Source organism: Zalophus californianus, chromosome 12, assembly GCF_009762305.2.
Source record: "Zalophus californianus isolate mZalCal1 chromosome 12, mZalCal1.pri.v2, whole genome shotgun sequence".
NCBI classification, from domain to species: domain Eukaryota; kingdom Metazoa; phylum Chordata; class Mammalia; order Carnivora; family Otariidae; genus Zalophus; species Zalophus californianus.
Window position 1 is genome coordinate 65,291,738 of NC_045606.1, and position 25,726 is coordinate 65,317,463.

At 44.4% G+C, this 25,726-nt stretch overlaps 1 protein-coding gene across 4 annotated transcripts in view; it reads left to right on the forward strand.

The window, feature by feature from the left end:
* Positions 1 to 25,726, forward strand: part of EEPD1 (endonuclease/exonuclease/phosphatase family domain containing 1) — a 139,772-nt gene that overhangs the window by 51,632 nt on the left and 62,414 nt on the right. For all 4 annotated transcript variants that reach the window (XM_027573441.2, XM_027573440.2, XM_027573442.2 and 1 more), the window contains exon 3: positions 20,037 to 20,088. In XM_027573441.2, the coding sequence (XP_027429242.2) occupies positions 20,037 to 20,088 (52 nt within the window). The remainder of the gene's footprint in view (positions 1 to 20,036; positions 20,089 to 25,726) is intronic.

The following is a 25,726-nucleotide window of genomic DNA, read 5'->3' on the forward strand; positions in this document are numbered from 1 at the left end:
TGTGTGTGGTGTAAGGAAATGGTCCAGTTTCATTCTTCTGCATGTGGCTGTCCAATTTTCCCAACACCATTTGTGGAAGAGACTGTCTTTTTTCCATTGGACATTCTTTCCTGCTTTGTCAAAGATGAGTTGACCATAGAGTTGAGGGTCCATTTCTGGGCTCTCTATTCTGTTCCATTGATCTATGTGTCTGTTTTTGTGCCAGTACCATACTGTCTTGATGATGACAGCTTTGTAATAGAGCTGGACGTCCGGAATTGTGATGCCGCCAGCTTTGCTTTTCTTTTTCAATATTCCTCTGGCTATTTGGGGTCTCTTCTGGTTCCATACAAATTTTAGGATTATTTGTTCTGTTTCTTTGAAAAAGGTGGATGGTATTTTGATGGGGATTGCATTGAATGTGTAGATTGCTCTAGGTAGCACTGACATCTTCACAATGTTTGTTCTTCCAATCCATGAGCATGGAACGTTTTTCCATTTCTTTGTGTCTTCTTCAGTTTCTTTCATGAGTATTTTATAGTTTTCTGAGTACAGATCCTTTGCCTCTTTGGTTAAATTTATTCCTAGGTATCTTATGGTTTTGGGTGCAATTGTAAATGGGATCGACTCCTTGATTTGTCTGTCTTCTGTCTTGTTGTTGGTGTATAGGAATGCCACTGATTTCTGTGCATTGATTTTATATCCTGCTACTTGACTGAATTCCTGTATGAGTTCTAGCAGTTTTGGGGTGGAGTCTTTTGGGTTTTCCACCTACAGTATCATATCATCTGCAAAGAGTGAGAGTTTGACTTCCTCTTTGCCGATTTGGATGCCTAATGAGTATATATTTCATCATAAGCAAAAATATACATTGAATTAGGAAAGTATGGCTATGGCTTTGGCGAACTTAATATATGATAAAGGATGGATTCAGAAGATGGTTGGGTGGATAGAATTAACCTGGGTTGGTGGCTTTTCAGGTGGTGGATATGGCAGGCAGTGGGTGGGTTCAAGAATAATGATGCTCGGGCCTTGGTTGGCTGGTGTCTAAGATGGGGGAAGGTATGTAGAGCAGCTTTGCTGGGGGAGCTCTCCTTTAATGTGTTGAGTTTGAGATCCCTCTGAGGCATTGTAGTTAGAGTCCGGCAGATACCGGAAGTGCAGAGGTGGAGTTTAGAAGGGAAGTGGGTGCTGGAGAGAGAAATATTTTTTTTTGAATCACTGCTGGTCATTGTGACAGAGAAAATATGATTGGATCCTTGAAAATATGATTAGACCCAACATTTAAGGCACTGGCAAGACAAGTGTCAGGCCAGTTCCAATTCCAGACACTGCTTCAGTGTGGCTTCACTCAGAAGGCCTTCCTTGCCCCAGCTCCAGTCTAGGTTAGCCACCCCTCACCCCGCAGCCCCTCATATGCACTCTCAGGACCTTGTGCTTCTCTTTTGGAGCACTTGACATGTTTGTAATGAAATGACCACTTGTGTAGTTCGTTCATCAGTGGGAGTAGTCCCACTGGATTGTCAGCTGCATGCAAGCAGGGCAAGCCCTTTCTTGTCCACTGTTGTTAATCACTGTTGTCTGGCACAGGTTTTCAGGGAGAATAAATGAGTGGAAGTATGAGGCAAGCAAGCCGGAGAGTAAATGGGTAAGAAGGATTCAGAGAAGGTGTTGGGGGTCCGGGAGCATATCTAGAGAAGAGTTTTAAGGAGGGATCAGGCACCAGTGCCAAGCAGTGGTTGGAGAAAGAAGGATTCTAGCAAGAGTGGGAGCAGGTCTGGGGGAGGAGAACATGATCAGTCTTCCAGGAGCACAGGTGGGCGAGTTGGTCTTGGACAAGAGGAGTAGAAGCTCTTCTGAGGGGCAAGGATAGTAAATGGGATGGAATAGATACTTAAGAAAGAGGAGGCCATACAGTAAACCAGACGTCATGGCTCAAGATCGGCTGGGTTGAATACTCTGTGACATCTGATTTTTCAAACTGAGTGTCCACAGGAAATAGATGCCCTGTTTGAGAAACAAAAGTTGTAGGCCTATCTTGCACCAAGCCACCTAGAGTCTCCCCAGAGAGCCCTCCTCACCAAGTCCAGCTAAGGAAATCTTAGACGTGTGCCTTGTAAAGTTGTGTGTGTTGAAACCTTCATGAAAGTGGCATCCTTAGCTATCATATTCTCATTCTAATTCAGTATGGTTCCCAGTCTGGGGGCACCTGCCTCTCTTGGGAACTTGTCGGAACTGTAAATTCTCAGGCCCCATCTCAGACCTACTTACATAGAAAACTCTAGGGTGGGGACCAGCAGTCTGTTTTACCGCTACAGCTCGAGAGCCACTGTCTTAACTCCAAAATACAAGCCAGTGGTTCTTGGAAACTAACTCACTTCACTGACACTTAGGCAGGATCCTCCAAGAGCAGGGATGTCTCTTTTCTTCCTGCCTGCTTCCTGGAAGAGCTTTTGAAGTTGTCATCTTAAAACCCACTTTGGAATTCGAGGCCCCTGTCTTGCAGAGGCTCCTTCCATATTACGGGGCCAGCAGTTTCTGTGGGGATCCCAGGCAGCTCTCTGGGCCTGACTCTGCACAACCCACCAGCCCCTGTCCTCACTGTGACTCAGCACCCCACTGGGACACCATTCTCCTCACGCACGTTGGGGTTCCCTGGAGATGAAAGCTTGGCAGTGGTAGCTGCTGCTCTTACCTTTAAGGGACTTAACTTCTTAGCTGCAGGTCACAGTATGGACACCCAGCAACAAATGTTAATTGCTAGAGCGATCGAAGGAGTTTTCTTCCTTCATAATTTGGAGGGACAGATATCCAGAGACCAGCCAGATCCCCACCCCTCTGAAGCTGTCTCTAGAAACCAGGGGGTGAAGCTTCACAGGTGACCAAGGCTCTCGGCAAAGAGTAGTTGACCATTTGTCCCTGCAATGGGATGGTCACTATCCTTTTGAAAGCCTATAGATGTGATATTGTGGAAGCCTTGCTGCCTGGGATTTGTGTTCCAGTCTGTTCTGCACTGTTGAGTGCAGTGTTGTGGTTAGATCCTGGGAGCTGTGGCTGGCACCGTCCCCTGATGTTGGGTTTATTCCTGGGTGGGAGGCCAGCAGGCAAGTGCCGGTGATGTCACTTGGGAGCTCCCTCTTCCCTTCTGGAGAACCTCTGGGCCTCCCTGTAGACTGCAGACTTGTAACCAATCTAACTAAATTCTTCTGTATTTTGCACAGTTGTAGAGCTGCACCTTTTGCTGCCCAAACCATAGGGAAGATGGGAGTCCTCGGTTCTGGTTCTAGTTTACCCAGATGACTTTGAGCCAACAAGGAAATCTTTCAAAACACTCTTTTTTTACTCTCTCTGAAGTAAGTAGGCTTCAATCATACTTCTTCTAGCTGGTGGTCCCCTATACAAAACTTTTTTGGGCAAAATATTGATAGTACTTATTTATCAAGAATTTGGGGGAATTTAAAAGCCCTGTACATACTGTTCCGGTGTCTCCAGAGAAATATATCCAATTAAGAAAGGAGAGGCAGGAGAGAAATGGTTTGAGAACTTCCACTAAGGTACAGAGGTTCCATTGTTCATTGATTACCCTGCACAGGGCTGCTGAGCTCCAGCGCCCCACCCCCTGCAGCCCACTCCAGGCCTTCCAGTGTGACTCGTAGGTGCCGGAAGATATTTCCCTGAGACTGCTCCCCTCCCTTGCCATCACTCACTGGCTCTGATGAAAGAAGAATTAAAATGTTCAGTTTCTCTGGTGGTCAAATAAATGTAAATTTAAACAGCTTAATTAGACCTTTTCCACCTATTGGATTAGGGAGTTTTTATATAAATTACACAGGTCAAGGAAGCGGGTCATACCACTGCTAGTGGAAGTCTAAGTCTGCAAAGCAGTTTTACAAAAGTTATTTAAAATCTTAAATACACACATAGCCCTTGACCTCCTGGAAATTTATTGTTGGAAACAGTTAAAGTTATACAGAAAGTAGTATGTTCAGAATTGTTCACCAAAGTGATAGAACTGTAAAAAGTTTGAAACACCTGCTGGGGTGGAAACATTTTTATTCTACCCTTCTAGGTTCTTTGGCTGATCTAATAATTAAATTGACATAAGATGGATTAATAGGAGAAAAACAAATTTTTAATTTCATACCTCTGAGAGCTTCATAAAAATACGAGACCCAAGGGCAAGTCGGGCAGTTGAGGCTTAAATGCCATCCTGAGCTAAGGAATGGGCAAAGGGCCTGGGACTTCAAAGGGGAAGAGGGTGATTTACAGTACAGTAGATGCAGGACAAGAGCAGATGTTTGATAATTAGCTGTTTGCTCTGCTATATAGATGGGTCATTCACATTGAAAGTTATCTCTGGTAATAGCTCTCTTTCTGGGCCAGTCTCCATATCTAAATTGTTTATGGTAGTTAAGGGAGAGGTAAAAGATTTTCTTGAATCTGCTGAGTCTTGATTGCCTTTAGCTCAAAACAATCCACGTGCCAAAGTGGCACACTGTGGGGCAAACTTTTCTGCTCCCTGTCACAGATTTGATGTCCAACAAATATTATTAAATATAGCATATATCTATATTTATATCTCTTTATTTATCTCCATTAAAATTACATCAAATAGGGGCTCCTGGGTGGCCCAGTTTCTTAAATGTCTTCCTTTGGCTCAGGTCATGATCCCAGGGTCCTGGGATCCAGCCCCACCTTGGGCTCCCTGCTCAGCGGGGAGCCTGTTTCTCCCTCTGCCCCTCCCCCTGCTTGTGCTCTCTCTCTCTCTGACAAATAAATAAAATCTTTAAAAAAAATAAAATTACATCACATAATACTTAATGACATGGAATTATGCCAGTTAATAACGACAATAATTTATAACATAATGGTAACTTAAAGGTAATAGAAAGAGCATATACAATATAATTCTAATTTTACAAAATGCATATATTCATCTTTTTCAAGTCTAAAATGATATAGATGAAGTTATTAATGATAATTCCTGGGTGGCAGGATTATGGTCAATGTTTCTTTTCTCTGTCTCTCTCTCTTTTTGTATTTTCTAAATTTTCTCAAATAAATATGTGCTTTCGAAATGACTTCTTTAAAAATAAAAAATAAAAGATTCCTGTGAAATATGCCCTCATAATTGCTGCTTTAAACAACTCCCTGCCCAGAGAATCTTACTGGCTGGTTTGCATTATAAAGAGAAATGAATGTTTGCTTTTTAAGCTGATTAATGAGACCATTGCTTCTGACAAAACCCAGGAGTGATTTTTGTCTGGTCTAAAAGGAAGAGAAGCCTAGCTAAGAGGTGAAAGGTCAACATTGAAGCCAGATGAAAAATTTTGGCTGGAGCATTAAGTTGGAATCACAGACCCTGCATTGTGTTAGATAACTTTCTCATTTCTAGTATGTGCTTGAAAGTGGAAATTTTTTTCTCTTACACATTCAGTTAATCACTCTTTCTTTCCCAGTCACTAAGTTCTTAAGAAGGGGCCTGGGCATAGTTCAAAGCAGCAGCAATAAGCCTCCTTGGGCATACATGGCACGCTGGGGGTGACTAAGACATGGGCAGTGGGCTGAAGGGGCCACAAGAAGAGCCGGGCTCATTTGGTTTTGAAGTGTGCCTGGAGGAATCATTTACACTGAGTACTATGTGAAAATATCACTCTTTTCTCGGCTGAAAATATGTGATCACATGTAAAGTTGAGCTTTAGAAATATTCATTTCGTGGTGGCTTGGTGGAGACATTAAAAGGTAGAAGAGTTGAAGCTGGAGGGGAAGAATGGCAATTTCGTCCAGATGAAGAGGGGCTTTGGCTAATGAAGTCTTCCGGGAGAACCTTGAGAAAGGCTTGGAGGACAAGCATTCATACTGGTGGATCTTCAGTAGAGCTCCAGGGTGGGCTCTCACACTGGAGTCTAGGATTCTGCAGGGAGTGATTCAGTTGAGAATGAGAGGAATTACTTTGAAGCCAGCCTTTGTGTGAAATATGAGACAAATCACTGGGCTGCAGCTTACTTTGAAATGCTTTAAACAAAAAAACAAAAAAGAAAAAAAGATGGGTAGGTGGGTGGTTAGGACAGATGTGTGATAAAACAAGTAGCATGAAATGCTAACGATTACAGAATGTGGATGGTAGGTGTGTGTTTACTGCAGAGTTCTCTGAATTTTCCTGAAGGTTTGAAAATTTTCATAATGAAAATATCAGGAGCAAAAAGAGCAACGAGTTGGCAAAACCTAAACTTGTGGACATTTACAGAAAAAACTAGGTAACAAGGAATCCCCCATGAATCCCCAAATACAAAAAGGGTGGGGACCAAAAAAAATGCCCAAACCCATAATTATTGACATGATAACTGGCCAGCACTCATTTAAAAAACAGAAGTGTGTGTGTGTGTGTGTGTGTGTGTGTGTGTGTGTGTGTGTGTGTTGCTTACTTCCATTCTCATAGGATTGGATGCACATAAGAAAATACATATAATGCAAAAGATTAAAATGTTGGAAGGAAGCTTTGTGGATGGAAAGGGGAGACAGGAAGAAAAGACAGGATCACACCTCGAAGTACATCCCATGTAGTTCTGAAGGAACTGCTAGGGGAAGACCATAGGAAAGTGGAGATGTAGTGGGGAACAGGGTCAAGCTATAGTCTTTACCCCTTTCCAGGTGAGGTCATGCAGGATGGGGACACTGTCCCCACAGTACATACAAAAATGTATTTGATTTGGTTATTTCTTTTACCTCCCCCAGTGAAAGCCAAGGAGCAACCAAAGAGGGTTTAGGAAAGGCCAACTGGGGAGGAGTGTGGTGAAAAATATTTCTTCCTGAAGGAAAAATTATCTTCAGATAATATCTGCAGCATTTTCTGATTCGTATTGGGCAGATAGCTCTTCTTGGGTGAAAGTGTGTTGAAAAAAATTAAGGAGAAAGGTATGAGTTCCAAGAAGTCCCCAGTTTCCTTGGATTAGAGAAGGAACAGTACCAGTTTGAGAGCCCCCTTGGTTTAGGGACATCTGGGCCTGCATCTCACCATAACCACTTGGAGTGACCAACAAGAACCTTATCCAAGTTCTAAGGCTCCATCATTAACCAGTTGGATGTGACACCAGGGTGGGAATTTGGAATGAAATCAAGAGGTCCCCGTCAGAGCCCTGAGCCCTGGGTTTGAATGATGGCTTCACTCTTGCTATGCGGCACAGCCCCACTGTTGTCCTCTCTAAAGCAGAACTGATGACGCCAGGTCTTTGTGAGGGGCAGCAAAATGGAGACGTTTGTGGGGCATCTGGCTCTGTGCATTGCAGATGGCAGGCTGAGAAGAAGTTTTTTCCCTTCTCCTTTAATCCTCTGCCCTGTAATGAACCTCAAGCTGTACCTCAATTCTTTTTTTTTTATTAACGTATAATGTATTATTTGTTTCAGGGGTACAGGTCTGTGATTCATCAGTCTTACACAATTCACAGCGCTCACCATAGCACATACCCTCCCCAGTGTCCATCACCCAGCCACCCCATCCCTCCCACCCCCCACCACTCCAGCAACCCTCAGTTTGTTTCCTGAGATTAAGAGTCTATTATGGTTTGTCTCCCTCTCTGGTTTCATCTTGTTTCATTTTTCTCACCCTTCCCCTATGATCCTGTGTCTTGTTTCTCACATTCCTCATACCAGTGAGATCATATCTCAATTCTTAAAGAAATAATAAAAGTAGTTGATAATTTTTCTCTGTTTGATGGAAGAGCTTCACCCTTCAATTTAAAATATCTGGATACTTAATTTCTTTTCGACATTTTATGCAGTTTTATCTTTGAGGGAGTTCTAGTCTTTGCCTTTTTGTAAAGAGACTTGCATTCTGTATGAATGGTACAGCTCTGAACGAGTTTAAGAACCAATTCTGTAGTAGATGTTTTGCCTATTTATCTGCGTATCTTTTTATTTTAGTTTAGAGGTTGAAGGAGAACAAAACTATGTGGTATACTCATCCAGAAGAGTTATAGCATTCTTTGTACGTCTTTGAGGGAGAGTGGCATGGATTGATTTGGAATTAAAGTGCTAACTATTAAAGAATTTAATCATATTATTAAAAAATAATAATAGGGACACTGCAAGTTCTAACGTCAGTGTTAGAACGCCTGGCATTATGATCTTAGCAACTCCATGTGTATAGCAGCATTTCTAGGTTGTTGATCAATCATTTAGAACTTGTTTAAGTGACTAAAATACCAGATTTTTAGGAATAAAAGCTTTATATTCTCATCAGTTCTAAGGAAGATGAGAATTGTGTACCAGGCCATCTCTGTACCGATTCAGATAAATATTAATAGCTATCACTTATTGAGCACCTACTATATACTAGAAGGTAATATTCTACAATAAGTGCCATTTCATCAAATCCTTATGATGACCCTTTTAAATAGTTAGAATCTTTATCCTGATTGTACAGATGGGAAAATCCAGTCTCTTATCCAATGTCATGTCATGGGATAAGCGTTCCTAACTTCCTCACAGCACCCTGGCCACTTACTACTCCTTTACCCTGCTTTAATGTTTACAAATTCATCACCACTGGGCACATTACATAACTGTATAATTTATTATATATTCAATTTGTAATTAATAGAAATATTGGTTTGTTGCGGATTCCTCCTCACCAGTGGTGTGCTGGAGCTTGTGTGAAGTGGCACGTCTCTTCCCATCTCTGTGTTTAGTCAAATCAAGTTGGTGGCTTGAAATGGGTCATAATGGGAGTATTTCCACCATGAAAATTGGCAAATGCTACAGCTCCCCAGTCCCCACTTCCCTAGGGCTGGTGGTTAAACAGATGCTAGCAGACCACTGCTCCCTACCCCTCTTCAGAATGGAAGCTTCATGAGAGTCAAGATTTTGTTTTGTTCATTGCTGTATCTCTGGTGCCATATGCCTGGCACATAGTAGGTGCTCAGGGAATATTTGTTGCATGAGTAAAAAGTGGCGAGTGCTTTTAAATCATACAGACCTGGTGCAATTCCCTGCCCTTGTGTGGATTTTTCACAAGACACTTAATCTCTCTGAAGCTGAAAAATAGGAGTTGATATCCTTGACTCTTCAGCAGAGAGTAAAATGTCCCAAAGCCAGGAGGAAGAAAAACTAATATTGTAGCATACAAATCATCGCATCAGTCCCTGAATACTCTTTAGCTTTGGAATCTGCAGTTTGTTACAGCTATGTCTACGAGGAGAAACTTGGAGGTGTAAGTAAAATAATGTCATAAAGGCTTAGTGCAGTACCTGACATCTGGAAGACCCTCCGTTAATGACATCCTGTTTCTCCTGTTCATTGGTTCTGTCTGCAGTTCGGTCTGTTCCTGTGTCTTTTCTTCCAAATTCCCCATGAATAAAATTGCCCAGTGGACAGGAGCTTTATCTCCTACAGTTAAACCAGGCTATTAACTTTCTAATGGGCTTTCCTGTGGGGCCCCAGACCTTAGATTAGGTTAAATATTTCAGCCTTTTAGAAAGTGGCATGAAGTAGGCAGTTTGCTGCTGAGAAAAAAAGTGCAGGTATGGGAAAGTGATTCCTAGTCTCCAGCTGGGAGCCAACCTCACTTCCACTGTTAGCTTGTCCAGTCTTAGGTCTGACCATCTTCAGCTGTTTTCAGTGAAAGTCAGGCTTCCTCACTTCTGGTCATGCCCCTGGTTTGTGCTTGAAGCAATTTCTAGAAGGTCCCATCCTGATTCTACCCTGTGGGCACCCTGCCAGGTGCTCAGCAGCCCTGAGGCCTGACGCCCCGGGAGCCCTGAAGGATCAGATCAAACGTAGGGAAGTGGATTCTCTTGTGGATACTTTTCCTCACTTGGAGGATGAAGAGCCCTGAAGTTTGAGGAAGAGCCAGTCTTTCGATTTATTGAACAAGCCAATCACTAAAAACAAGAGACCGGACATTATCCTGCCCTTCAGAGACCCCATCTCTGGAAGGTTTGGCTCAGATACCCATGATGAGGCAGAAAAATAACAAAACCTCACAGGCCAGCAAAAACAGAGAGGGAATGACAAATGGTGGAAACTTGGAGGCGTCAACAGGTGACAGTGATGAGGTGGACAACACGGGGCTCGGGGAGCCTACCCAGGGTGTTGCTCATGACACAGAGGGCCACCAGGAGGAGACCTCACCTCACCACCACCCCCTTCAACGCCTGCCTGAAAAACGGAAAAAGTAATTTACACCCTTTTCATCATTCATTCCTGACTCACACACTCAAAGCAAATTCCAGCTGGTTAGTCTTTCTTTTCTATCCTCAGCTACTAGCCTCAGCTACTAGCCTCTAGCTGGTTAGTCTTTCTTTTCTATCCTCAGCTGCTAGCCTCGGATGTGGGCCCTTCTTCATAGGGCCGTCTCTTTGGGTTTTTTCCCCATTGCCAAGTAGGGAAAAAAACATCAGACTATAACCAGATGGGAAATAGGGGGAAACTGGCATGATTTCAGTGCATTCTAGTAAATCTACTCCCCAAAAGCAAAGTGCTACAAGCGGGGTGCCCTGGCAGCTGCACATGTTGGGAGACAGGATGCATTCTCTCTTGAGTTGACTGAGAGCCTCTGAGGAGGGGGTGAATCTCACTGGAGCAAAGGTTCCGAGTTGGCCGGGAGCTGTGCCCTCAGCCAGTCCCCTCCCATAGCAGGTCGAAGAAGGAGATCCATCCTTTATGCAGGTGAGCAGAAAACAGATCCATTGTCAGTCTGCTCATAATGTCTGTTGAAAATCAACCATTGGTCAGGACAAACCTTTTCTTATTTAAGATGAATAAAACAAAAATAAGACTGTGGAAAATTCCTGCAGAACAAAGTAAAAGCAGCAGCTTCCGAAGACCCAGAAAATCATCTATAGCAGGTCGTAAAAGAGGATGTGGGGGAAATGTGTGGCATCCTCCGCATACTACAAAAAGACATGGCCTCTCTGGAACAGGGACAGAAAAACATAAGGAAAGAATGGGTTGGTAGGAAAAGGCAACAGAAATAAAATTTTAAAAAGAGATGCGGTGAATTAGGAAAGGTTTTGAGGAAACAGAATTCCGCAACAGAACTAAAACCCAAATTAGCAGGAGTATAAAGAGTATTAATGTGTGGTAGGCTGAAAAATGGCCCTAAAAAGGTATCCGTAGCCTAATCCCTAGAACTTCTAAACATTATGACCTTATATGGCAAAAAAAAAAAAAAAAAAAAGACGTAGCAGATGTGATTAAGCTAAGGACCTGGAAAGATGAGGAGACTATACTGAATTGTCCTAAGTGCAATCCCAGGTGTCCTTATGAGACAAGCAGGGCGAGATTTGCTAGAAGAGAAGGCGCTGTGATCCCGGAGAAGGAGACACGATGCGGGATGCTGGCAGCCACTGGCAGCTAGAAGAGGCAAAGAGGGAGAGAAAGGGGGGAGGGGCAGAGGGAGAGAAAGAATCTCCAGGAGACTCCCTGCTGAGCATGGAGCCCAACGTGGGGCTTGATCATATTCCCCTCTAGAGCCTGCAGACGGAGTGGGGTGGTCCCAACACCTTCATTTCTTTTTTTTTTTTTTTTTTTTTATTTTTATTTTTTATTTATTTATTTATTTATTTTTTTTTTTCCAACACCTTCATTTCTGCTCAATAATACTGATTGGAGATTTCTGGCCTCCAGAATGGTGAGAGACTGAATATGTGTTGGGTTAAGTCACCAACTTTGTGATAATTTGTGAGAGCAGCCCTAGAAAACTAGCACAAATGGTATGGGAAATCCAGTCAGTGATATAAGTGGAGGGGAAGAAAAAAACCAACCTTGAGAAATGATTCTGGAAAATACAAGGAAGAAAGAGAAAAATAAGAGACAAGGTTATAGATGTGGAAGACAGAACTGACAGCCCCTATTCAGATTTTTGGTGTTGGTGATTACTGGGATCAGTGCTCCGGCATCAGCTACCTCCCTGAGCTGTGGAGAGATTGGGTCTGAGTATAAGGTACTCACTCACCATGTTCTGTACGCTGTCAGCAAAAAGAGGCCCACATCTGGGCATAGCCTGGGAAACATAGAGAATAACAAGGACAAAATGGGGGGAAATGCATGAGAATCCAAGCAGAGAAAAGAATAACAAAAATCAGGTTGACTTTCGGCTGGTTCTCTGTAACAGGTCTATGTCTCTATAAGCTGTTGGAAGATTAGAACACCTGAGAGTTTTGTGTTGTCTTGTCTTTAATTCAGATATGTGCCTAGGCCCTATATCACTCCTCCCTAGGTGGGGTCTGGAAATCCGACACATTAAAAGTTCTTCTGATTATCAAGTAAGTTGGCAAGCCAGCTCTGAAGTTTTGGGGGTTATGTTGTAACCCAGCGATTTCACACTCAGCTGAGTTGTCTTTTGTGTATGAGGCCAATCACAAAGACATTCTCGAACATGCAAGGGCTTGGGAAAACATACGAACGTGCTCCTTACTTTAAAGCTTATTTTAAAGATATGTTGTAGAAGTTCAAAAGATAAGGCAAAATATTGCTCAAGAAGAGGTAGCACAGGGGCACCTGGGTGGCTCAGTCGGTTAATCGTCTGACTCTTGGTTTCTGCTTGGGTCATGAGATAGAGCCCCACGTTGGGCTCCATGCTCAGCGGGGAGTCTGCTGGAGAGTCTTTCTCTCCCTCTGCCCCTCCCCACCTTTCTCTCTCTAAAAAAAAAGGAGAAGAGGTAGCACAAGCCCTGGAATCAGTAGAACTAGCAATGTGTTATGTTAAGTTTGGTAATCAAGCAAACAGGAGTGTCAGAGATTGTTCTTAAGACCAGCCATAGAATGGAGCAACGACAATGGGACTGTACTCTGGATCTAAACTGTAAGGTATTGTTAATGAGATCAAAAAGGGAACGGGAGATAAAGGTTTGTTGTGCTGCTTGTCTGGAAATAGGTTGGTAGAACAAAGTTGTTGATTTCTTTATTCTGATTTTTAGAGAAGTGTTAATAGCTAAAGAAAGGGCCTGAATAATATTAGTACCAATATCCACCATTGATAGTGGTTTACTCTGAGCTAAACAACGTGCTAAGTACTTCCCCTGTGTCATCTATGGTCAAGGTCACAGGGGTGGATGCCAGATCCCTTCCCTGCCTCCCACCTGCTATTCTTAAAGTTCTTAAGATCCGGCAACCAGTAGGTGGGACAGCTTGAACCCAGGCAGACTTGACGGGAGAGCCCTTCCCTAATCCCCCTACACTAATATGAAAACTTAAAGGTACACACTGGGAGATCAAAAAAAAAAAAAAAAAAGAAAGAAAAGAAAAAAGTTCTAAAACTACTCAAACCCCGGGAAATAGAAAAACATCGTAAAATAGACCAAAAAAGACAATGAATAGATTTTAAAAAGCAGGAAATGTATAGGGTACTTCCTTTAACTTCAGTACATTAGAATCATAGAAAATGCAAAACTATATAATTTAAAACCCAATTACTTAGAGATAGAAAAATACAATCCAAAGAACTGTGGACTGGGGTGCCTGGGTGGCTCAGTCATTAAGCATCTGCTTTTGGCTCGGCTCATGATCCCAGGGTCCTGGGATCGAGCCCCGCATCGGGCTCCCTGCTCAGTGGGAAGCCTGCTTCTCCCTCTCCCGCTCCCCCTGCTTGTGTTCCCTCTCTCGCTGTGTCTCTCTCTGTCAAATAAATGAAGAAAATCTTAAAAAAAAAAAAAAAGCAAAAACAAAAAAACAAAGAACTGTGGACTCCAATGAGAAACCAAAATAGCAGCTTCAGACTTGGTGGTAGGTGACAAGAAGGCTACGTAATGAAATTTGAAACAGGAACGAATATTTACATAGAGAATGAATTTTTATTCATGGCTTATATATATATATAAGAAACCTGACTCAAGAAGGTAAATCTCTAAAGAAAACAATGGAAACTTGGAGAATGGAATTAAGGTAAATGTTGACCTGCTTAATTAGAAAAAAAAATGGTAGACTTGATAAATCCTGGACCTAATGTTTTCGGATGACCAACAGAGTAGACAGATTTCTCACAAATCTAATGTTTTCAATGAGAAAAAATATCTACACACATTAAAGAACGAGGAAGAGGACATAACCACAGAAGCAGAGGTTGTTTTTAAGTTAAAAATGATCACTAGTACCATTCTGTGCTCAAACCTTGAAAATCTGAATGCATTGGGCAATTTTCTAAGAAATTTCTAAGAAATGGAAATTACCGTAATTGATTCAAGCAGCTGAAAACCTGAATAGAACAAAAACCATGGGACTGTCATCAGAGAAGTTTCCTGCCCACTGTTTGGCACACTAGTTTTCTCTAACCTGCCAAGAACAGCCACCCAAGCTAAATTCCATGCAGATTGTTCTGGTGCTGATGTTGTAGTTCAGCACTTGGCTTTGGGAAGGAAGGGTGAGATGGCGAGCGTGTGTTTGGCAGCAATGGGATGAGATGCTGAAGAGGACATGTCTGAGAAAAGCAGCGCCTTCCCTGGGAGCCTGCCTTCTCTCTGAGGTGTGCGTGCTCACTAACATCTGGAGGCTGATGTCCGCTGTGTTTTCGCAGCCCCGAGCTATTGGTGAAGAAAATATAGCCTCAAGGAAAACAAGTCTATATTTAACATCCACGGCATCTTCTAAAATTTGTTGATCAAGAAAGAACTCTTCCTTCCTTGGTTCAGGGGAAGTTAATGTGGAGCTTTCCTTCAAAGAGAAAGGAGAAGCATCCAGACAAGTGGGTTGACCTAGTTTCTGAATTCGACTTTTGTGAAATGTCCGAGGTGGCCCCATGTCCTGCATGGGGACGTATGGATAGAGAGAGTCATTGTTGCCTGTGGCTGCTGCCTGTGATTCTATCTTCTCTCCAAATTCTGCTCTTGGGCACCCTGTCCCTTGCTGGAAGCCTGTCTGCCGTGTCCCCTCTGCCAGGTCTCTGCTGCTCTTGAGGAGATTCAGATCTTGTCCGCTGAGGTTGCAGGTGGAAACCCCTCCCCACTTGCCTGGTTCCCAGGCCCGGAGATTGTTTGGGCTGGTATGCTGGGTGCAGAGCTCTGGTCACGCTGACTCCACTCTTGTCCCCCACTCATACCCCACCCCACATTCACACCAGAGCCATTTTATATGTCTATTGGGCATCTTCTGTATCTTGGGCTCTCGATGACACCACTACCCTAACTCATCACTAGCTACTCCTTACCATCAAGATACAGTTCAAACTCCTTCATATGGCTTAACAAACCCTCTAAGCAGGTCTGGCCCCACTTGTTTCTGCAGAATAATCCTTCAGTACCTACCCCTCCCTCCAGACACTCCTGTGATCCCTGGTCTGTGTTCAGCTTTGGGGGCGGGGGTGGGTGTCATGTTCACTCTACCCCCTGGTTCGTTTGCTCATGCTTTTCCTCCCGCTCAGTTTCTCTGCCTTGCAAGCCCATAGGTGTCAGCCTAGAAGTCACTTCGCATGGAGCCTGCCAGCTTTGTGTAAGGCCCTTCCAAAGAGCCTCATGGTACCCTGTGTTTGCCTCTTGAGAGTACATCCTGTGGCTGATGTATGTACCTGGTTCCTCCATTAGACTCAGAAGTTTGAAGGCAGAGGCTGTGTTTGCTCATCACTGTATCCCCAGTGCCCAGTAGTGCCTGGTGCATAATGCATAACCTGTAAATATTTTATCCATGCAGCGAATGGATGGCTCTGCCATGTTATATATATATCCTTTATGCATTTACCAAATGCTGCTATGTCTCATGCACTATAATGTGTCACTTCATAAGTGCAGGGGAAACTCAGTGCCAGAATCCTCAGAAAAAGGGAGCTGAAGTGAATTCTTGACTCCAGTGCTCCTTTAGGCTGTCATCTGTTTGGGCCACATGAGTTTCTGCACAGTTGGGAGTTTGGCCTCTAGGTGTTTTTGCAGCACTCATAGAGCTATCTTCCTCTTATCTGCCTCTTTTCTGCCTTTTCAGGGGCCATTAAGGTTCAGTCTGCAGCTCTGAGCCACCCCAGACTGCAGGGGGTGGGCCTTCAGCTTCTGTCTCTTCAACTTTGCTGCTTTTCTTTCCTGCTTTCGGTGTCTGCCTGGCCCTTTCCCCATCGCCACCTCTACTTCCTTGATAGACCTCGCTCTACCAGGCTCTATCCAGCAGAATAAGACCTCTGCCCTCAACTAGCTCACCTCCTTGTAGCTTAGTTAAGCAAACATTAATTGCATGCATCCTCGGTCTACCCAAGTGTTGTCCACTTCGACTTCAGGACTTGTCCTTAAAGTTGTCATTTTCCTAAGTAAATCACCCCTACCAGCTGCTTTCGTGTTATTATTTGCCTCTGTTCTCAGTTGAGTGCTGAAAAAGAAATTGCTTGTCATTGAGACTTCTATCTGATGGAAGCTCTGCTGTTTTCAGAGGACGGTGACCAAGCCCCAGGCCACCATAAAGATATGCCGTCTTTAGTCCAGCTCTGCCAGGCCACAGAACCCAGGAGGGTCTCAGGGGCACACCTCCCCGGGCACGGGCCCAAGCAGAATCCTAGCCTCTGGGAGGGCAGGGACAGTATGTGTTCATCTTGGTCACCCTGATGCCTGGCAGTTTCTGAAATATGGGAGGCATTCAGTTTACATTCATGGAATTAGCAAAAGGCCGGAGGAAGGGAGTGAGGGAATGAGGAGCAAAACTGACACAGAGATGAGGGCAAGAAATGAGAGGTGTCAACTGGAGGATTTGGTGAAGGGGTGTGTTGCTCCTTCGTATGAGTGACATTTTGTCCCAGGGACTCTCAGTATCAGATTAGAAGAATCTGATAGCATAAATACTGAAATAAATACTCCAAATTTGGAGCGTTTGCAATAAGGGAAGAAATAACATTAGGGTAGTTATATAACAAGAAACATCTCCTAGACGCTTAAAGATTATAGCTCTAAGGAGGAAGAGAAACCCCACAGCTCCCTGAAGAAATCCAATGTTACAAGCAGCTGGGGCAGTAACTTCTTATTACCATGCATTGTTTCCATTTTGAAACTCCAGCCATATAGATTTGAGTGTCTTTCCTTCTTCTTCCTGTCTTTTCTCCCCCTACCCCTAAAGCAATCTCATCTCGCATTGCTGCATTTGAGTAGTGTGGGAATGCCCCCCTTTTTTTTTCTGACCCTCCATATGTTAATACTCTTTGGCATTGGTTTTAGAGCAGATATTAAATCTGCTTTTATGTTTAATGTCATGTGCCCCCTTGAGTAGATTGGTTGGGTCTCACTGGAGTGTTGAGAAGGATTCTGAAGCTGCGTCTAAGTTACATGGGGGCAAAGTTCATGGGAAGAGGTGGAGAGGGTTGGAGAGTGGCACTACGCATGCCACGTCCCCATTCAAGAGGAAAGTCAGAGCAGGGAGCAGCATCCTTCAGGCTTTGACTTAAATGAGAGTCAATGTCTTCATTTCATTTTCCCTTAGAGCCTGAAACTGGTCGGTTTCCGGCTCACGTTCTACAATGGCTTGCATGTAATATCTTTGCAAGCAGGGAGAAAAAGAGAGTTGACGATCTCAACAGTGTTTAAACCTTTCCTCTAATCGGTTGATGTCTGATATTTGATCCTGAATCGGACTTCAAGGCCATGGACGGGGGTAGGAATGAGAGACTGCTGAAAAATTTCCCCTGGTAGAACTATTTTCCAGTGGTTATTTCAGAAGCAGTTTAAGCTTCTGAAACTCGAGCTCCCCCTGGAAACCCCTAACTGAGCATGTAAGTTGCCATCCAAATCGGTGGCCTGGAATTTAGATTCATGGGGAATCAGAATGTGCTGAGGAGTAGCAAGGAGCATTGACCGGCCACCAGGCACGTCCCATTAATGGCAGGCATGTGCACAGAGGCACGCAGTGCATGTCACTGAGGGAAAACATACACAGTCATCTCGTTGGAGGCATTCTTTTTCAGAGGGAGAAACTGAGGCCCGGCCAGTGAGCCAAGCTAGATTGCATTAGCTGTAATACCGACTGCGCCCTGCTAGTTGGTCAGTAAATGTTCCTGGACTACTTTCCATGTACCAGTTACAGACCCTGCAAATGGAATGGTGAGAAGACCCTCAAGCCCCCTGCCACAGGGAGCTTCCTTGCTTTTTGGAAGGGACAGACAACAGCACCCCAACAAATCAGTGCTTTAGGGGACTAGCAAGTGCACTGAAGAAAATAAAGTGGGACGATCAGGGATGCTGCTTGACCTCAGTGTCCGGAGAAGGCTGCTTGGAGGACGTGGCATTCACATTTGGCCTGGAATGACACAGTATGCCAGAGTCAGTGTTGTAAAGATCTTGGGCAGGACCCAAGCCAGACGAACAACAAAACCAATGTCCGAGAGATGAAGGAGAGTCAGTGTGGTTGGAGCAGAGGGAGTGCCCAGAGTCCTGTCTTTTAGCTCCGATAGTTGCCGAATTGTTAGTGGTGGTAGTGTCTCGTAAGCTCTAAAACTGTTATTGTACTTCCTCGAGTTGCTTTTTTGTAAGCCGTTGCATTTGGTTGGATGTGCTTGCTTAGTTGTACGGAGAGATTACGAAGAAATCTGTAAATTAAGGTGAACCTTATCATGAGCAATAACCCCTTTGGAGGGAGGCTCATCAGGTGGGGGTGGGGACATTTCTGCTCCAGAGAACCATGCAGTTTGGTCGGAGGTAGAGAATGCAGTGTCCAGTGACCATAAACAGATTGGTTCAGTGGGGAGAGAACATCATGCACCATCAACAGCTGACCTGCTCCCTAAACAATCTCAGTGAGCTCTCGTGCTTCCTCCCATGTGCGGATGACTCCAGCCTTGTGTCCACAAACACTTGAAAAGCGGCATGTCATGAGGGGGAGGTTACCTTCCTTGTAAAACCCACATCCACTTCTGAATTCTCGTGTCAGTTGCTGGCTACAGTCCGGGCTCTGGCCCCTAAACTGGAAACTGGCGAGTTGTGTACTCTCCACACCCCTGCTCTGTCTGCCCTTGGTGCCTTTGCCTCTGCTGCCCCTCTGTGGGTCGCCTTTCTCCCGAGTCAAGGCCAGCCCAGACCCTCCTCCAGGAAGCCTTCCTTGTTCTCTGCCGGGGCCCGTCCACTCAGCACCCCGCATCGTGTTCTGGCTGTGGCCAGAACTGTGGCCTCCAAGAGGCTGTGAGCTCCTGGGCAGGGCGCATGTCCCAGTCATTGTGTACCTTTGCCCACCTGCACACAGTAGGGCTCGGTCACTGTGTGGTAAACGGCTGAGCAGGCCGTTCGTAAGCAGAGATTTTAGTTATTGGCTTGTTAGCATCAAAAGGACATGAAGGGAAGATTAATATTGAATACGGGCAACTATTTTCTTCTTTATATTCCTCTGAATATATGCAGCAAATATCATGATTTTTAGAATTTTTTATGGTGAAATGTACATAACATAAAATTTGCTATTTTAACCATTTATGAGCATACAACTCAGGGGCATTAAGTACATTCACATTGATGTGCAGCCATCAACACCATCCATCTCTGGAACTTTTGGTCATCCCAAACCGAAACCCTGTACCTACTAAATAACAGTTCCCCCCTCTTCCCTCCCCCCCACCCCTGGCAACCGCCTTTCTACTTCCTGTCCCTTTGAATGTGACTGTGCTAGCTATTTGATAGAAGCGGCATCAGACAGCATTTGTCCTTTTGTGTCTGGCTTGTTTCATTTAGCATCATGTCTTCATGCTTCCTCTATGTTGTAGGACGAGCCAGAATTTCCTTCTTTTTCAGGCTGAATAATAATTCCACATTTGTATGTGTGTGCCACATCTCGTTTACCCCCTGCATCCATTGATGGACATTTTAGTTGTTTCCACCTTTTGACCACTGTGAACGTGGGTGTGCAAATGTCTGTTCCAGGTCCTATCTTCAACTCCTCTGGGTATATGCCCAGAAGTGAAATTTCTGGATCCTATGATGCAATCAATTGTACAATTTGGAAACATTTTTAATCGTTCTGAAATGGTCATTTCAATTCAAAGCAAAGGTTACTTTAGATGGGGCTCAGCAGAAATGCAGGCTATGTCAAACTTTTGTTCTCATGGGCTAGGGATTGGCTGATGCTTGGTGACGTGAAATGATTTGTTTTCAAGCCCGGTGTCAATTTTTTTCTTTCAGCATCAAGCTTCTAGCTGTGCAGGAACTACTTGACAGAGAGGCCTTGGAAAAGGTAAATCTTTTGTTCTTACTACCCCACATTCACAAATTTAGAGCAGAGTGCCACACACAGGAAAAATTCAACTCCCTGTCACCAAAGACAGCACTTACTGCAAAGTGGGTATATGAACCATGCAAAATTTTCATCCAGACTCCCTACATGGCTCATATCCTGTTACAAACTCAGTGTTGCTTGGCTCCTTCATGGTTGTGTTGAAAGCAGAGGCAACCTTTCTTTTCCTTTCAACACCAGGCACTGGACCAGACTCCATGTTGGCCCCTTCACTCCATTTCTGCTTGTGGGTGGTAGTTAACTCTCTGGGCTTGTGGATGGTGGAATGGAGGCCCGGTGAAGTTAGGTCACGTGCCCAAGGAAAATTAGCTAAGCAGCAGATTAGAGATTTGAACCCCACGGTTCCATTTCCCAAATCAGTGCTTTTCCTGTTTAACAGGCAAGTTCATGAGTTTGGTCCCCTTTTTAGGCTATTTATGAGGATTAGGAAACTCCCTCCCCACCTTAAACTAATGTTTTGACTATGCTCCGGAAGGGATATCCAGTGTTTCAGCTTTGTGTGATCAAGTCAAGCATGCAGCTGGGGATCCTTTGCGGGTTATGAGTTCAAGTTCTGTGTGCAAGGTGGGGTAGGCTCTGGAAAACAGATCAGGCAAGACCAAGAGTCACCTCTTGGGCCTCCCAACTCATACCAAGGTGCTCCATCTCTTCCTGAGTGTGTAGCTATGGGTGCTAATTAGAATCTATAATGTTAGCGTAAAAGGAAGTGGTTAGAGATATAAACACTCAAGAAATATTATTTTATTTATAGGATTTTAAATGTTTGGATTAGTGGCCAGTCTGCTGGTTGGCACTGAAGCAAAGTCTTTAAGCACCAAGCAGTGATGTGCAGGGAGGGGTCTGCTGAGCACTGACTCTGAATTTAACATTCCTTCAGGCTCATTTTCGTCCCAGGTAGAACAGGAATGTTGCTGCTCACCTGACCTCAGAGAGACAACATGAGAACCAACGGAGTTCGTGTAGCGGAAGGGCTTTCAAAAATGCCAAAGCACTCGACACATATTAATTCTTAATTACCTGTATTAATTCTTAATACACATCCAGCCATTAAAATGCACGAGGCTCTAAAAGATATCCTTGGGCCTAATGGCAATGTTGGATATGGATCGTAGATTAGATTAGAAAGTATTATATCAACGTGAACTTTCCCTGACGTCGATAACTGACACGTGTCAGAGAATGGACTTATTCTTGGGAATTATACACTGATGTGTTTAGGAGTAAAGGGGCATGCTGTTTATAACCTCTTCTCAAATGAGTCAGAAAAAACTAATGGAGATATGTGTATGTATATATGAGCCAGAGGGGGAAAGAGCATGCATAGATGATAAAGCAAATGGGGCATAGTGCTGACAGTTGGCCCTTCTGGGGAGAGGAGCATATGAAAATTCTTTGTGTGTTTTTGAAACCTTTAAAAATTTACCTCTCCAAAAACAATTTTCTTCTCAATATTCTCTACAGTTCTTTTGTTTTACTCCTTAATTAACTATTTTTTAAAGATTTTAATTATTTATTTGACAGAGAAAGCGAGAGAGAGAACGCAAGCAGGGGGAGTGGGAGAGGGAGAAGCAGGTTCCCCACTGAGCAGGGAGCCCTACGCAGGACTCGATCCCAGGACCCTGGGATCATGACCTGAGCCGAAGGCAGATGCTTAACGACTGAGCCACCTAGGTGCCCCTGTTTTGTTCCTTAATTTAAAAAAACCTCAGAAACCATCAGACAAAGCTCATAAACGTGGCGTCCATGTGCTAAGCTATATCCGTATAATAAAAACACAGACACTGAGAGTATCGATTAGGTCTTTCAGCTGTGTTAATATTGGATTTGGAGAAGCCGCATGGGCAAGCCAGTTTGGGGGTACTAACTGCTGGCAGAGAAGGGGGTCAGGGCTCGCTATGGGTTGAGCCTGTCTCCTCCTTCCTAACTGGGGCATCCCGGGTTACTGACCCTCTCTGTGCTTCAGTTCCCCAGTCTCTAAAGTGCAGATCTTTAGCATCATCCCCAGTTCACAGGGGTTTTGAGAAGATGAAGTAGACAGTCAATGTAAAGGACTTAACTCTGTGCCTGGCGCTCGGTGACCCCCAGAAGTTAGTGGCTGCCCCCGGTGTTCCCCCCCACCCCCTCCTCCCTCTTTCTCACCAAGTCCAACAATGGTTTTGTATCATTCCTCCATCTCCGTACGTGACAAGTGGAATGACTTTTGAGATGGTCTAAATATGCACAGAGGCCAGCTGGGAGCCAAGTTCACTTAGTGTCCTGCTTCCTTCCTTCTTTTGTTCGTTCGTTTGTTCATTCATTCATTTATACCAAGGCCTCTCTTGAGCTTTCTATGTGCCAGGCAAGTAGCAAACATTTTTAGGAAAGTCCAGAAGCAACCAGTTGACATGAACTTGGTCGTCAGTGTCATTTTGAGGGACACATGGTATATTACCTGGCATCGTATTATTTTTTGCAGCAAGACTGGACCAGTTCAAATGCTGGAATAAGATAGGTTCCCAAAAAGCCTCATGATGTATGGGTTCCCACCCACCTGGACAAGTTAGAGAACCACCAAGAAAAGTTCTTAGCAAACTGCAGGGCTTTGCTGCTCAAAGTGTGGTCTGTAGATCAGCATCATTGTAAGCTGGTTAGAAAAGCAGAATCTCAGGCTCCTCCCAGACGCCCAGAATCAATTAGAAAAGCAGAATCTCAGGCTCCTCCCAGACGCCCAGAATCAATCTGTATTCTAACAAGACCCGTTGAGTTGTGTGCACTAAGGTCCAGGAAGCTATCCTGAGGATAGCATTTATGATCCACCATCCCTGCTGTTGATTCACCCATCTTAATAGAGAACCTCTGAGGTGTCAGATATTTGCTTTATCAGTTAAGCTTTTTTTTTTTTCACCAAAAGAGAAGCAAACATCATCATTCTATTCGTCAGAACCCAGTTTTTATCTTTAGTTTTCCTGCTTCTTCCTTTCATTTAGAAAATAATCTTATTTAATTTAGTAGGTAGAGCCAGAAAGCCTCCGTTTAGACACACGTCCTGCAAACCTCAAACCTCTTTGACTGTCTTTGGAGCTGGGCTTCCAATGTCAGTCTGCTTTTAGGGTTCGCAATGACTGAACTCCTGAGACTCTGCCACGGTGGAACTGGTCCCCCTCCAGACACAGTCCCTGTTTCCGCAAGGCCCCAGAGCCGGCTCTGGGGAGGATCTTTTGTCAGAGAGCCAAGGTCCCCTCCAAACCTCACCCCTGTTTGGCTGCTGGACCTGGCAGGAGACCTTCCTTGGAGGCCCCAGCCCTTTTCTTCACGCGTACAACTGATCTCTCTGGTGCCCTCCCACCCTAAAACACTTGGGTTTTACTTTCTAAATGATCCCTGATTGTATCGTAAATATGGGGAAAATTCTTTTTTCCATACTCTGTTTTCTCATATTTTCTCTGCTTCCCTGTCCCAGTGGTTCTTACTGGGCTTCCGGGGCCTTTATGGCTAACATCTGCCCTACTCAGCATTAAAACACACTTCCTGGGGAGATGTGAATGGTGAGCACGTGCCCAGTGACCCTCACACACTCGGTAGGGTTCCAGTTTTTGCCTCTCCTAACACTGCTCCTCTTAAGTCAGGTGCAGTAGATTGGGGTGGAGGTTAGGGACCCCTGGGGGGATTGGGTCTCTGAATTTCTCTTCTCTACAAATACTACAAAAAGTCATTTCCTGGACAAGTGTCAGTCATTTGTCATATATTTAAAAAATAACCTATAAACCATACAATTAACAAGCTAAGTTTCTCTACCAATTTCTTGTCTTAAAAAAAAAAAACTGTTGGAACCATGAGAATATTACTTAATATGCATACATGTCAGGACATGTGACATTTCCCTGACAAAATGTTTTGGATTTCACGGGGCTTTGTCATCAAGCATCCATCAGGTGCCAAGAGTGAGGACTGGCTCCGAGAAGGGTGCACACCATCCTGTTCTCTCCATTCTCTCTGCTTTAAGTGCAGGACGCTTTTGTTTTTCTGAACTTAAGGCACGTAGACTTGTTTCCCAGGCTTTACAAACGGGCCCATCTAATGCCTTTAAACGTGGCATTGCTTGAAAGGAAATAAAAATATTGGTACAGCTTGATTTAGTAAGATCATTTTTCAGTGGCCCTTTCAAATAGCTTCCTGCAAAGCTGCAAACAATAGTTTGGCCGTTCAGTCCAGCTGGAGGTCACCCTGTTGCTGGACGGGCCAGAGGGCAGAGCACCAGCTGACCCAACCCGGATCCAATCTGCCTGAAAAGCTGCCTGTGTGAGGTTCAGGCCACCCAGCACATGGCCATCGCTGTGCTACCCCCGCCCCAGCCTCCACAGGCCATGACTCAGCCATTAATCACAAGCTGGCTCAGCCCACGCTCTGTCCCCTGGAACCCTGGCTCGGAGGGTGCCCAGACTGGGGTTGAATCCAGCTCTGATGTCTACTGGCTGGGGGATCTCTTGGGCAAGTTATTGCTCAGACTCGGTTTCTTTTTAACATGAGGTGAGCTCACAGTAATACCTACCTCCCTGGGATTTTTTTATGAGAATTAAGTGAGATAACGTGTGAAATAAAAGAAATTATGTATAGAGTGAGCACTGGAGAGATGGTGGCTATTGCTGTCCCTGCTACTGAGATTATTCTCGTTGTCACCATCACCATCATCACCATCATCACTGATATCTCCTTCTCCTCCTCTTTCTTGAGAAGCCCAATTTGAGATTGAGCTGATGCCATTAGAGGACATTGAAAAAGGAGTTACCACCCCTGCCCTCCCCCCGTTTAGCAAATTGTCCAGGACAAAAGGCCTGCCAGTCTTCGTGCCTGCTCTTGGATATTTTCCCTAGAATTTCAGCTTTGAAGCCCGGCTCTGAGTCTAGTTTTCCTACAGGTGGAGAAGATGATCCCTCAGACCTCTTTTGGCACTTCACATGGGAGATGAAGTGTATACATTGCACCAGCGAAACTAGAAAAATTGAACTTGATATTCGCACGTGAATGGATAGTCAGGGACTTTTGCAGCTGGACCCTAGTGATTCAAAGTTAGTAGCTTCCTGGGAACTTCCAGAAGGAAGTAAGGGGTAAATAATAGTCACGTCAATGTGTATGAATAACCTAAGGATGCTAAGTGCTTGTATCTATAGCTGGTGACCGGCTTTCGTGAACATACACACAGGTACACACACAAGCTTTAGCTCTAACATTATATGCTTTTGGGGTGTTTTTTTGCTGTGATTTGGACTTCCAGCTAATTTAGTTTGTGCAGCAATTGAGTACTTAACACTGTGCCTAAGTTGTACTGTATACCAAGGGGCATACAGTTATATAAATACATTTGAATGGCTTACATAAAATCTCAGAATGCCAGAGTTGAGGGAAACTATTCAAACCATGGACTCTAACCCTGTCATCTTTCAGACAGGACATGGACGCTGAAGGAGCTGAAGTGTCGCCTTGACCCAGGGCCCATAGCAGTTGTTAAGGAACCAGGAGTGACCCCAGAGGAAGGGGCTCCATTCCAGACAGCCACTGCCTGTCTCCCATGATCTCATTTAATCCGGACCTTAGCTTTCGC